The following is a 15,025-nucleotide window of genomic DNA, read 5'->3' as shown; positions in this document are numbered from 1 at the left end:
CACGCGCACGTGTACACCATAAATTCAGAAGACTCAGAAAGAAGGGGGTTTCGTAGCAGTTGTATATATTCACAATTCAAATAATATTAAAGCGGTAAAAAAAACATTTAGCATATTAGCATATAAACAGTTGAAAATTATATAGTAAGTAAAGCCAATAAAAACAGATATTTTAAGCTCGAATTCTTTAAACCCTGAACCAATGGTTCTGGGTTATAGTAACAACTTTTGTCCCCAGCAGAGTCGCCAGAGCTGTCGCACCTCCTTTTCACCGCCACCGCGAGGCGCGTGGGGAGTTTTCTCCAATTGAAGGACAGTCGAAACGGGATTTATTTATTTGTTTTAGAGTCGCCACCTGGGAATTTTAAGGCGTCCCAAGTCACCAACTATAATCCCTGAATCGAGGAGAATATGACTCTGTTTTTTTTATTCTGCGAACCAGAAATCCTGAGTAAGGAATTCTGTTAATCCGGAAGAAGGTGTTAGGCATTTCCGAATTCCGTGGTTCTAGCACGGTCGCTTAAATGTTTTTATTATTGGCTTAATTGTCTCGATTAAATACTTTTGTTATGTGATTGTTACATGTTTTTACTACCGCTTATTGATGACCCTTCTTTGAATCGAATTACGCGTACGTATATTCGTGTTAAAAAAAATTGCGGACTTGTGTCACGCGTACGTGTACACAATAACTTTTTATAATATATTTATTAAGCAATCATTTTTCGAAATTGTGTTGGATCAAGAATATTTGTTTTTCTTGAATAATGAACCGTACATCTCGGGTTTTTATGAAATTGATTTAACGCCTTTTGGAAAAATCCTTTTATTAAATATTCGTTCGAAATTGCGCGTACGCATAATCCGAATTTTTGCTTTTAAAAATATAATCAGGGTACGCGAACGTATCCCTAATTGTGCAAAATATTCGTAATGATATTAGGGATTTTCCACAAATTGTTTATTATATCTATACATTTTTATGTGAAAATCATGATAAATTCCCATTTAAGGTGCCCTTAAATTCTTTGAAAAGAATTTACAATTTATTAAATGTTGACCGTTGATTATATTTTCCGAATATAAGTTATATTCATTCCAACTATTCAATTTCAAAGGACAGAATAAAAATATGACTAATACTATTAAAAAAAACAAATATGACATATATATATATATATATATATCAAAGAATAAATTGCATATGAAACTGAAAATGAACGATTCATAAAGGAAGGAAATATTTTCCAAAAACTTTTCATGATTTACTTAATGCAAATTCTATTTCTAATTACCATTGATATCAAGTGTTGCAATTGGTACTTATACATTTCATTTCTCATATAATCGCTTTTAATCTAATAAGCCTAATTATTTGATCAATTTGTCTTATGAAGGTATATAGGTATCGAGTTTATAAGAAAGGAATTATTATACAAGTTAATTCAATAAAATTACCTTACATGCAACTTAACTGTATATCGTAAACATTCATAACATTTTAACATTGTAACAAGCTACATCATATCACCTTTCGCCAACGTTTATACACACATCTATTATCTTATAAAAATATACCAACAACACCATCTTAACCTTATTTAACAATAAATATCACTACTGTAATTTTCTTGGCACTTCTACATCACTTCTTGCTTAACTAACAACAAAATTAAATAATGACCAACATTCATGCCATATTCCCTACTTTGACAATTTAATATGATTAAACTAATGAGATAATGAGCTAATATTATTACAAATCTTTATACGAACTTTCAAAGTAAGACAATTAGCTCATAGCTATCAAATTGAATTCACTACTAATTAACTAACATAAAACAAAAATGAAATTTAAATTGATGAACTTGGACAAATAGAAAACAGAATTTCAATTCAAACTTCATTGATGAGTCATGTTGAATCTCTTTCCAACTTAAAATTTAAAAGACATGTACCTGAAAATGAAGGTGGAAGGAGTAAATTTCAGCAGTAGCAGCAATAACAAAATCAGTAGAATATACCAATAACACAACAAGTCTGAACAAGACCCGTTGACCCAGATGAACAGTGACAGAGACTTAGGAAAAATTTCAGATTTGGACTGAACAACATTCACAGGCAAACAACAGATTCCAGAAAGAATGCATTTCAGATTTCATTTTCTTTCTGTTTCGGATTCCTTATTTCTGATTTTCTGTTTCTGCTTTTATATCTGTTTCAGATTGTGTGTGTGTGTGTGAATGTTCTCTTTTCTATTTCTCTTTCTGTTTTCTTCCTCTCTTTCCTTTTAAACAAAATCTGAGTTCTTTTCTTTTCTTCAAAATCTCAATCCTAAAAATCTCTCTCCCTAAAATCTGTCCAGCTTCCTGTATTTATACAGGTCTGCCCTTTTCTTTTTAAGTGCTGCCTGGACCCCCTTTATCTTTTAAAAACAGAAAATTTCCATTAAAAATCTGTTTTTCCACTTTAAATCCCATTAGGCTAACTTTTCCCTGATTTTCAGCAGCCCATTATCCCTTGTTCCCCATTAGTATCATTAACTAATAGCCATTAACACTCCATTATCAGCCCACTATTATATCATATTACCCTTACTGTTTTATCTGTTTCATACCCAGAAATGTCCCTGAAATCCTACTGTAATTACTGTTATTACTGCCTTAAATGCAAAAATCATAACAGAATTTACAAAACAGATTTAAAAATCTGTTCAAACTTAATTATCAAACTGATTTAACACAGCTATAACCAATTCTCTTAGGTTCTGGACTGAATCCTAAGAATGTAAACATTCTATCACAATTACATCTAATCATCATTTGTAAACTTGAACTCAAACTTGACAATATTACACTGGGTTCAGCACAATAATGCAAACTGAACTTATAATTGAACTAAGATCAAACATACACAGGAGCATTGTCAATATACTGACAATGCCCTGTTCAGAAAACAACATATACAACATACATTTGAATTCACTGATTCACAAACAATCATGATTTAATTGACGAGCATTAATCAATTGACTATTTACAACATTTGTCAATAATTAGTCTAAAACAATAGAAGCAGACTGTTTTAGTTAACATTTTCAGAAATGAAAATTCGTAATATAACTAATCGACGAACTTAATCGAGTCGATTACACACATTGTAAACAATCACAACCAACAGAAACAATTCACATTCGGATTAAGTAGATAGGTAGGAGACAGAAATGACAGAATTGATCAAAACAAATATGAAAAATTAAAAAGCTATTAAGACAGACAACAATACACGTAGAATACACAAAGAAATAGAAAATACCTCTGAATCTTCAATCAGACTCGAACTCAACTCGGCTTTCGGATTTTTTGTTTGAAATCAAACAGACCTTAGTCGAAGTATTTTCCACTGAAAATACTTCGACTAAGGTCGATTAAACCTCAATCCTTTAATCAATTTGGACAAAAATCCAGAAGTTTGGTATTTCTAGGTTTCCTGAAGGTTCGATTTGGGACCTAATCATTTCTGGTTAGATTCGAAAGGAACCAAACATGATATAAGGGTGAGGGTAGTCTAGGGGTCATTTGGTGTTAGTTTGAAACGGATCTGAGTTCGTCCTTGTTTGGTCCGAATCTTCAAAAGAAGATTCGAGAAGTTCAGAACTGATTCGAGCCAAACAACCAACAGATCCATACTCAGGATGACTAGGGGAAGCTATGGTGTTAACTAGGTGTTGTTTGGTTTAGATCTGAACTTGGCTCGAATCTTCAAATGAAGATTCGAGAACCTTCAGGGAGATTCGAACCAAGCAGATAACATATTTGGATAGAGGAGGCTCAGGGGGTTCTGGGGTGTTACTTTGGTGACCGGCGGCGTTGATGCCGCCGGGTTTCAGGCGAAGGGGAATAGGGGCGGCTAGGGTTAGGGGTCTGTTTGAGAAGACGATGAACAGGAGAGGATGGGGGGGTGTTTAGTTAGGGGCTGGGGTAAGGGTTTGGGATTTATATAGGGGTGGGGTGGATTGGTATCGTCCGTCCGATCAAGTAAGATGGAGGGCCAGGATCAATCCACTAATCCAAACGACGTCGTTTGGTTTAACGTTGGGGTCGGACTGAGTCGGGTCAATGGGTCGGGTTATGGGTTGCGGGTAAGGGCAGGGGATCTTGACCGTTGGTTGGATTTAATTGAACGGCCCTTGATGAGAGGTGACCAAACGACGTCGTTTGGTCTTAGCTTGGGACTGGGTCAGACTTGGGCTGTTCGGATTGGGTTGTGGGGGGGGAATTAATGTTTTGGGCCTGGATTTTAATCCAGGTCCGATTTTGTACAACTTGTATTATTTTTTTATTTTTATTATTTTCTAATTTCATTATTAAATAACAAAATCTTAATTAAAATTATAAAAACAAAATTACCCTTACAAAAATATTAATTACCTTTTTAACAACTATTAACACATAGACAACATTAATCACACGGTGGAAAAAATAGAACAAAATGCATATTTTTATGATTTTATTTAAATTAACTTAATTAAATGCATACTTAAATCCTAGATATACATGAAACATGTATTTTTATTTTTATTTTGTTTAATTATAACAAAGCAAACATTTTACGGACATAAACAAATATTTAACACCACGCAAATTCAGAAATTACACAGTAAAAGAAATTTATTTTGATTTATTTTGGAGTAGTTTTTCGTAAGGCAAAAATCACGTGCTCACAGTGCATATCCTCAAGAGGTTTTCATAAATCAAATTAGGGAAAAACCCTAAGATACACCGGCTTCTAGCCAAATATTATTCACGAGTTCCATAAAAATGATGTATATATATAGGAAATGCCAATCCAACATAAAAGTAAACTCACTGTCGAGGGTCGAACGACGCGAACCATAGATGCATCTATTACCCTGCCGAAGCGAACGGCCCGTTCCCATGAGAGTATGGTACATAAATCTTGTTGAGGCGAACGGACCGATCCCATAAGAGTAGTAGAAGGAAATACCCCACTTGCGAATCATACGTGCGACGCGGTCAAGTATAATTCACGAAATTTCCTTGCTCGTGAATCATACATGCGACGCGACCAATATAATTGATTAATAAATCAAAATCTTTTTTCTTGATTTTCTTTCAAAATAAGGACAATTCAACGTGAAGCTTTTATAGATATTTTACAGCTCGCGAAATGCACATGCGACGCGGTTACACATAGATTTTTTAAGTCATTATAATATTTCTCAATTCTTTCGAAAATACGAAGTTTCATGGAAACCCTTAAAAAATCTTAGATTTTCTCAATTCAAATTCCTTTCAAAACAATTATTACGCAACCCTAATCTTGTTTCTTCTCAAGACAACAATAACATAAATTAACAATGATATCAATCAAGGCATGATGTAGGCCTAAAACTACCCGGACATAGATATAATAGTAGTTACGTACGCACTCTCGTCACCTCGTGCGTACGTAGACCCCATAATTAGAAGCACATAACCAATTAATTCATCTATGGGGACAATTTCCTTTTACAAGGTTAGAAAGGAGACTCACCTCGCTCCGAAGTTTCATAACCGGCATTCCACGCCCTTTCGAAGACTCAAATAGATGCAAAATGCTCCAAAACTAGCCAATAATTATGTAAACCCATTAATATGTGTTCAATTACTCATTATAATCCAAGTTATAACAATCCCTAACCCCGATCGAAAAGTCGACAAAAACGCCCTCGGGCCCACGTACCCGGATTCTGAAATTTTCGAAGATAAAGTTTATCCATAACCTCAGGAACTCAAATATGTAAGTTACTTTTAATTTCATGTCCAAAATCGTTGTCAAAATCCAAAAATACCAATTTTCTAGGTTTTCCCCTCAACCCCAAGTTTCTACCAATTTTCATGCTAAAATCTATACAAAAATCAATGTATTTAACTCAAAACTAACACAACCCATTTACCTCATGCTTGGTGGTGAAAATGGCATTCCCAAGTTGCTCTAAATCGACTCTCATGGAGGAAAAAATGGTGAAAATGAGCCAAACCCTCGCTTTTAAAAGAACACACTGCCCAGCCTGCTTCTCGCACCTGCAGTCCACCTGCCGCTTCTGCGGCTCCGCACCTGCGAAAATTTCTATCGCAGGTGCGGTCTCAACTAACTCGCCCAAGATCGCTTCTGCGGAGCTAGGACCGTTTTTGCGGTCTCGCTTCTGTGGAAGCTGCGTCGCTCTTGCGCCCCCAACCAAGCCCAGCCATTTCCGCTTCTAAGATACCAAGGTTGTTTCTGCGGCTCCGCACCTGCGGCCAAAACCTCGTAGGTGCGGTTACACTAGATACCAGCTGTTTCAATTCTTCTTCAAATTTCAAATTTGATCCATTAGCCATCCGGAATCTACCCGAGGCCTTCGGAATCCCAACTAATCATACCAACTAGTCCCAAAATATAATGCAGACCTGCTCGAGACCTCAAATCATATCAAACAACGTCGAAATCACGAATCGCACACCTATTCGAGCTTAATGTACTTTAGAATTTCAAACTTCTACTTTCGATGTCTAAACCTATCAATTCACGTCCGATTGACCTCAAATTTTACATACAAGTCATATTTGATATTACAAACCTATTCCAACTTTCAGAATAGGAATCCGACCCTGTTATCAAAAAGTTCACTTCCGGTCAAACTTCTCAAAACCTTCAAATTTCAATTTTTAGCCAAATGACTCCAAAATGGGCTATAGATCTCCGAATTCACTTCCGATCGCGCTCCTAATACTAGAATCATCATTCGGAGCTATTCCCAAACTCGTAATCCCAAACGGACATCGATAGCATTGAAATGCACTTCAACCCAAATTTATGAAATTCTTCCAAAAATGCTAACTTCCACAATAGGCGCCAAAATGCTCCCGGGTTGCCTAAAACTCGATCTGGGCATACGCCTAACTCCGAAATCACCATGCAAACCTTCTGAAACCTTCAAATCCCGATTTCGAGGTCGTTTACTCAAAAATCCAATCTTAGATAATTCTTTCAACTTAAAGCTTCCGAAATGAGACTTCTCTTTCCAAATCAACTTCGAACTTCCCAAAATTCAATTCCGACCATGAGTACAAGTCATATACCTGAAGTGAAGCTACTCATAGCCTCAAACTATTGAACGACAAGCTAGAGCTCAAAACGAACGATCAGGTAGTTACACTAGCCGGAACTGCTCTCAAGGTGTATTCAAGAACAAAGTTATTACAAACTCAAGGACCAAATCTCAATACTGAAAATGTCTCAGGTCCTTAGGTTTGTTGAGTCTTTGGCATTTATTTTTTACTTTTAATCCTGCACTACTTTCGAGAAGTGGATAAAATTCAACCATTATTGTTTTGGTTTTTTTTACTAGAGTTAGTCAAGGTATGTTTGCTTTGAAATAGAATTATTGGAAAAGGCTTACAATAGAGTTATTGTAAGGGGCAAGGGATTAGGAGTTTAATTCCTAGATTGCAATATGTTTTAATCTGAAGTTATTCGGTTTAGTGGAGTTGAAATCCTACTTTGGTAGGCCGCGATTTTTAATCCCATAAGTAAGGAGTTTTCCAGGTAAATATCGTGTATTTTTTACTTTCTATCTCTTTGTTGTGGGAAGAGATAGAGAACCTGGTTCTCTATACTGTTTGGTGTATTCCTAGTTTCTATCAATTTGGTATAGAAGTGATTTCACATATTTGGTGATAAGATTTGATTATCAAAATTGAAAGAAATTCTAGGCACATAAATAATTTTAAAAGGGCAAAAAGAAAGAACTAGAGGCTTGATTTTAACTCTTGGAAGTTCTTGTAAATTAATTAAAGTTTATTTTGGAGAATACTATAATTATATGTGATGACCCAAAAGGTTATCTTATATTTTAGAACTCGATTTTGTGCTCTTAAGCCTTAAAATTTCATTTTACCCTCCTCAATTTGCGTGCGCAATCCGGACGTATTTTCGGAAAGCTTTTATGTTGAAAGTTGATGAAAATAATAATTTTTGCCTTAAAAGTTGATTTTAGTTGACTTCGGTCAACGTTTTGAGTAAAACATACTCAGGACCGTATTTTGACTATTCTAGTGGGTCTGTATTGAAATATGGGACCTGGGCGTATGCCCGGAATAGAATTTCGAGGTCCCTAGCTTGAGTTATGAATTTTTGTTGAAAATTAAAAGTTTGAAAATCTAATAGTTTTAAAGAATTTATTGATGTTTGGCCTTGTTGATAACCGATCTGTATTTTGGTTACGGAGCCCGGTACAGGTCTAATATAATATTTATAACTTTTTTGTGAAATTTGGCGAGAAACGGAATTGGTTTTACGTGATTCAGACGTCCGGTTGTGAAGTTAGAAGTTTTAAAGCTTTCTTGAAAATTTCATTCGATTTGGTGTTCAATTCCTAGTTCTAGGTGTTATTTTGGCGATTTGATCGCGCGAGCAAGTTTGTATGATGTTTTAGGACTTGGGTGCATGTTTGGTTTAGAGCCCCGAGGGCTCGAGTGAGTTTCGGATAGGCTTTGGGATGTTTTGAACTTGGGAAAAAAATCTAATTTTTCTGTAGTCAGTGTTTTCTGGTTTCCTTCTTCGCATTCGAGAAGCTACTCTCGCGAACTCTAAGTGTGAGCTAGGTTGGGGATGGTTTTATTCTACGCGAACGTGAGTCCATAGCCGCGAACACGGAGCACTGGTGGGTCTGCTCTTCGCGAACGCGACCGGCAACACCCGAACGCATGGAGTTATTGGAGGTGGGCTGGGAATCAGTGGGTTGTTCTACGCAAACGCGAGCCAAGGCTCGTGAACGCGATGGATAGGGGGACAGATCATCACGAACGCGTGCAACCTTTCGCGAACTCGCAGGCCTTCTTGGCCTCTACCCTTCGCGAGCGCGGCAGGCCCTTCGCGAACGCGAAGAAGGCCTGCCCAGTTATTAAAAACAGAATAAAAAACGAGACTTAAGCCATTCTTTCAAATTTTCAAAATGCTAGACGACCTAGAGGCGATTATCCCAAGCTAATTTCTTCCCCAAAGTGTTGGTAAGTAATTCTAAACCACTTTCTTTTAATTACTCATTGCATTTCATGAATTTTCAATCTAAAATCTAGAGTGTTCATGGTAGAATTGGGGGTTTTGGGTAGAAACTAGGGATTTGGAAAATTGGAGATTTAGACCTCGAATTGAGGTCGGATTCCAAAACCAATAATATATCCGGGCTCGAGGGTAAATGGGTAAATGAATTTTGGTCCGAACCTCGAGTTTTGACCAAGGGAGCCTGGGGTCGATTTTTGACTTTTTGGAGGAAAGTTTGCAAATCTAAATTTATGCATTGTAGTTTATTTTTTTAGCAATAATTGAGGTTATAGAATTAATTGTGACTAGATATGAGTGGCTTGGAGGTGGATACTAGAGGAAAAGCGGTAATTGAGCATTGAGTGGCCCGTAGAGCGAGGTAAGTGTCGTGTCTAACTTTGACTCGAGGGATTAGGAATCCCTGACTTATTTGCTATATGAAATCCATGTGAGCGGCGTATATGTGAAGTGACGAGTACTTATGCGCCGCCAAGTTATCTGTTTCTACCTGTTTTCTTCCCCTCCTTCTTATATTGTCTTTTCCTACCTTAACTGGAACATGTTTTACTTGTATTTCCATAGTTAATTGCTACTTGTTAGACATTGTTTCTCTTTGTTGAAGATATTAGTTATTTCGTAGCTTCGTTGTCTCCTAATTGCTTAAGCTGGTTATCGGTACTTTTAAGGCATATTCTAAATTGGTCTCGCTGAGTAGTATTACTTGTGTAAAGTTTCATAGTGTATAAGCTTCTTAATTGTTTGGGTTTGAAGTTAAGCCTTGTGAAGGGTCATGTGATTTGAATTGTGAAATTTCTGTACTTACTGAATAACTGATACTGATATAGTAGGATCGTGTTGCGCGCCGCAACAGGTGGAATAAGGGTGATATATAGAAGAGGAATAAGGGTGAAATGATACGTATGGTAGGATCGGGTTGCACGCTGCAACAAGTGTAAAAGGGTGGATTGTGGTGAAATAAGGGTGAACTATGATTGTGATTATTGTGATATGGTGGGATCAGATTGCACGTCGCAACACTTTTACTTATATCCCATTGTTCTTATTAATAAGAGGAAATAAGGGAGGAACATGAGATATACGGTGGGGTCGGGTTGCACGCCGCAACGACCTATATGTTTATACTTTTTCTTGACTATGCTAGTTGTACGATAGTCTTAAATTGCACTTAAGGATTGGTAGTAGCTAAACACTGATGATATGCTTCGAGAACTGTATTCACTTCTTGCAAGTTACTGCTCTATTTTATCCTGTCTTTCTTTCTGCTTTTATTATATACTGTATGAAGGTTATATTGTGATTGACCCGCCGTAGCCTCGTCACTACTTCGTCGAGGTTAGGCTCGACACTTACCAGTACATGGGCTCGGTCGTACTGATACTGCACTTCCTGTGCAGATTTTGGAGCTGGTTCGGGCTGATCGAGAGGTTGGCTATAGGATTTGTTAGTTGGAGACCCAAGGTAGACATGCCGGTGTCCGCAGGCCCTGGCGTCCCCTTCTATACCTCATACTTTACTGTTTTCTTTATTTCGCAAGCAAATGTATTTTCTTTCAGACAAATACTTGTAGTAAAATCTTAGAATGTCGTGAATTATGACTCCGGATATATTATTGATTTTCAGGTCGTGACATTATATAGTTCAACATTCTTTGTGATAATTTATTATACCTTTTTTCTTAACGACATACTGAACATTACACTAAAATTTACATATATAAACTCTAATTACACATGAGTTCTTCTAATTTGAACCTATTTAGTTTGCTTATGATCATCCGTGCCACAACAGATCTAAGAGAAATTGTGATATATATAGGTCAAATACATAACAGGAAAAAAAGAAAAAGAAGAAACAAAGAATTGCAAAATGCATTGTGCATATATATAATTGAAGTTACATACGTTTTTGACATACATAACAAACAAAAAAAATCATAATTAAATAAAGAAATCCAAGATTCACGCGATCACTATGGCTTGTTAATTTTACCAGAGCTAGAGTGATGAGAAACTTTATGCCTAACGGCATATCCATTAAACAAAGCTAAAGCATTGCTAGTAACTTGTGCAACATTAAGAACCTTAGCTTTAATTGTAGCCTTTACTTTACCACCCAATATTTTGTAGCCAGATATTCCATCCATGCATGTGAAAGCATCAGTCAATACTGTGCTAAGCCAAGTTTGAACATTACTCCTATGCCACATAAAATCACTTTCCTTATCTAAATTCAAATGGTGAAGCTCTTGGACTGAGTTGGAAAGTAAGGATACACCATCTGAGATTTGATCTAAACAACTTTTCACCACTTGATAATCTTTAGCCTTTGTTTGTTGGAGTTGTTTGCAAACCTTATTCACGTATGCTTTTGCGTAGATAGCCTTGACTAAACTCACATGTAACGCTGCTTGAGCTAGCTCTTGGGGTTGAGATGTAGAAGTGACGTATTTTGACAAAGAAGTCATACATAGCTTTGGATAACGAGTTCGCCTGCATTGTGACAGCACCAATTTGTTGGCACGAGGTTGTGAAAGTCTAGCACTAGGGCCCTTCACTGCTCCAACAAAGGAGAAGATAGAGATATTGAAGAAAATTAAAATTAGGAAAAGGGTAATTTTTTCCATTGTCTTGATTATTGATGGCTAATCAGCAATGTTAAGTTTGTGAGAAGATTGCTACGGAGTTACAGTATTTATATAGAAACGGCTTGTCACATACATAAGAGTTGACTTCTTTTCCTTTAATTTAATGATTTTACACGTGCAAGAACCTTCAAAGAACCAGATGCAAAGTTTGCGATTAATTCTTGTCAGAGCAATTGGTTTATTGTGTTTCGATTTACTTAATTCGTTGCTTAATTATTTTGCCGATACAATGGGATAAATTCCATAAACTGTACAAGTTTCACCATAATTTCGCCGTAATATTTTCCTTCCCTCGAAGCAGATTTTTTTTTTGAAGCAAGGGAAGCATTATATAGCCTTTTTGGCCAAGCTTCTTCAAGTTGAGAAGTATTTTTTTTTTTTAAAGTTAAAGTGTTTGGCCAAACTTTTAGAAGAAAAAAAGTGCTTTTGAGTAGAAATAGAAACCGTTTTGGAGAAGCAAAAAAAAGTAGCTTCTTCCCAGAAACACTTTTTTGAGAAGCATTTTTGAGAAAAATATACTTAGAAGCACTTTTTAAAAGTTTGGCCAAACACAAATTGCTGCTTAAAAGTATATTTCAAATTAATTAGCTAAACACAAATTGTTTTTCATCAAAAATACTTTTGAAAAAAGCGCTTTAGAAAAAAAAAACACTTCTCAAATTAAGCTGATTTTTCTTTTGGGTTAAAAGTTTTTTTTTCGCCAAAAGTATTTTTTTTTTCCTAAAATTGAGGTATTTGGCCAAGCTTTTAGAAGGAAAAAAATATTTTTTTCTGAGAAACAGAAAAAAATAGTCTCTCTTCAAAAGCACTTTTGAGTTAAATATACTTAGAAGCAGTTTTTAAAAACTTGGCCAAACACTGCTTTTCAAATTAATTAACCAAACACAAACTACTCATCACCAAAAACACTTTTTTAAAAAGCACTTTTGAGAAAAATATTTCCCAAAATAAGCTGATTTTAAAAGTTTGGCTAAACAAGTTATAATATTAGTACTAAGATGAAAGCAAAGTATTACATCCTATAGTTATGCAAATAATTCATATTAGCACTAAGAAGAAATTATATAATGAAGCAGCTTCATTATATCGTAACTCCTTCAAACTCTAAGCTTTCATAATAATTAATGGTATGTAACTTACTATCAGACGTTAAATAATGTAAAAAAAATATTAATTAAGTTACCTGATGTATATAACTTAAATTCATAATTGTTTTACATCTCCCTTTAGGGACGGGAACTACAAACCTCAAAGCTCAAATTATAACCAGATGCTATTGAGCTAGTAATTAAGTCGATTGGCAAGTAAAATCGGTAAATTAAACTGATTAATTAAAAGATAATCTGATTTTACAAACAAATGAAAATTGGTTGTCTGGTAAGAGTGATGCCAACGGTTTGTTTAGCTTGTTCGGAGCACGCTTCCTCATCCATGAATACCGCAACTTGTCTCAGACAAAGTAAAGAAATAAAAGATAGAGTAAATTGCTGACCAACATTATGCTTGGTATCAACCTAAATTATTTATTTCATTGTATTTATAAATCTTAATACATAATAAAGTATAATGTAAAGATCTGAGATCTCATAATTCAGATTGTTAAATCTTTATTTTGAAGATCAAATTTGAGAATCACCAGCCATATTTTAGGTTTAAAACTAAATAAGAAAGCGTACTTAAGCTAAAAACACATAAGAATATGCATACCTGTTTTCAAAATCTTTAATTTTATGTGATTTTGGGTTTCAAAATCTAACTCCAAAAGATGGTAGATGGTCATTGTATTTTAACGAACCTGAGGACACCTCTAATAATAACTGGAAGTTCCTTATACTAGTTATCAAAAACCCTGAACTTGTTAAGTTGATTGCTTTTTTTCAAATCAATTTTCTCATTTCCACGAAAAACACTTTACTCTATCGTTAACTTAGGTTTGAGAATTTTGTAGAACAAATCAAAAAAAAAAAAAAAAATTGAGTAAGATACGACAACAATTTAGGTCGAATTGAAGGAAGATTTCTTAAACCGTCCAAAAATTGAGAACATAGTTAAATTGATAAAGTATTGTTTAGGATCATGTGCTCAAACAGTAGAAGCAGCTAAGATCATGGTCCATGCATAACGCATCTAGGATATACTCAATGCCTAAACTAGTCAACACAACAAAATGTTAAGGTTTTGTTTTTCTTTTCTTTTTTGGCCCTCCTTCGATTCTTTTTTCCTATGGTCTCCTATAAACAAGAAATAAATAAGATAGTTCCACCAACTAAACTTCTCCGAATATTAACTAATAGAAGGTGCGTAGAAGATGACTTTTTGATGATAATTTAATTAGAAAACAAATCCTATTCTCTCTCTCTCTCGTTTTCTTTTTCTGCATTTGCTAAGCTAGGTTTTTCCCTTAAAAAAGAAAAAGATTGAAAGTGATTGACTAAAATTTAATCTAGAGAGTAAGTTGATTGTGGGGAAGGTGGGGGGTGAATTTGGATCTCCCACTCAATGGTTATCCATTGTTGCCTCGGAATCGTTGCCTATCAGAAAACAAAACATTTAAGAAATCTATTGCCTCGGAATCATTTCAAGTTCTTTCAAAGATGACAGATGAATAATTCTGTTTTTTTTTAAAAGAAATTATTTGGTAAAACACACCACCTGTCACCTTATTTTTTATTGCCAAGATCTGGAAATACATGATTTGGAATGAAATTAACAGAGATGATATGGCTACTACGATTCATTTCCATATTATAAAACTAATGATCTGTAAATTTGCACAAATAATAGTGTATTGGTGTTACCGAGGATATTACAGTAAAAAATATACGATGTGCATTAATATGTCAATGTATCCCTCAATATCCATGGTTGTTACAGCAACTAAGCTACAAACACTTGAAAGCCCGAAGAGTGCTAAAAATTGTTTTAAATATTTGACTTCAAATAATGACTTTTATTTTAGAATGAAATATCATTAACGTTTTGATTTAATTTGTCCTTTTTTTTTTTTGCATTTAATCTTCAAGTCTGAAAGATCGTTCACATAAATCACAAATTAGTGCTATTTGTACATCATGCCCTTTTATAACTTTAAATTTAAGAGAATGACCTTTTTAGATCATAGAATATTACTTTAATGAGTAATAGAGAAGTTACCAACCGCACAAACGCAACCAAATGAACAACCGAACCATACTGAGTTTATTTTAGTATGATATCGGTATAACATATCTAAATGGAATACCGAAAATACAAAAAGAAAATCTTTCAAAACCA

At 35.0% G+C, this 15,025-nt stretch overlaps 1 protein-coding gene across 1 annotated transcript; it reads right to left on the bottom strand.

Moving 5' to 3' along the window:
• Positions 1-10,981: 10,981 nt before the first annotated feature.
• On the bottom strand, positions 10,982-11,753 carry LOC104219303 (21 kDa protein-like). Its single transcript, XM_009769967.2, has one exon. The coding sequence runs from the start codon at positions 11,729-11,731 to the stop codon at positions 11,078-11,080; it is 654 nt and encodes a 217-aa protein (XP_009768269.2). The 5' UTR covers positions 11,732-11,753; the 3' UTR covers positions 10,982-11,077.
• Between the last annotated feature and the right edge of the window lie 3,272 nt (positions 11,754-15,025).

The sequence above is a fragment of the Nicotiana sylvestris genome, chromosome 1 (assembly GCF_000393655.2).
Source record: "Nicotiana sylvestris chromosome 1, ASM39365v2, whole genome shotgun sequence".
NCBI classification, from domain to species: Eukaryota; Viridiplantae; Streptophyta; class Magnoliopsida; order Solanales; family Solanaceae; genus Nicotiana; species Nicotiana sylvestris.
Note: the sequence above shows the minus strand (reverse complement) of the source record. Positions and strands in the feature narration are given on the sequence as shown.

Coding starts and splice junctions, on each gene's coding strand:
- LOC104219303 (XM_009769967.2), bottom strand. CDS start 11,731: ATGGAAAAAATTACCCTTTTCCTAATTTTAATTTTCTTCAATATCTCT.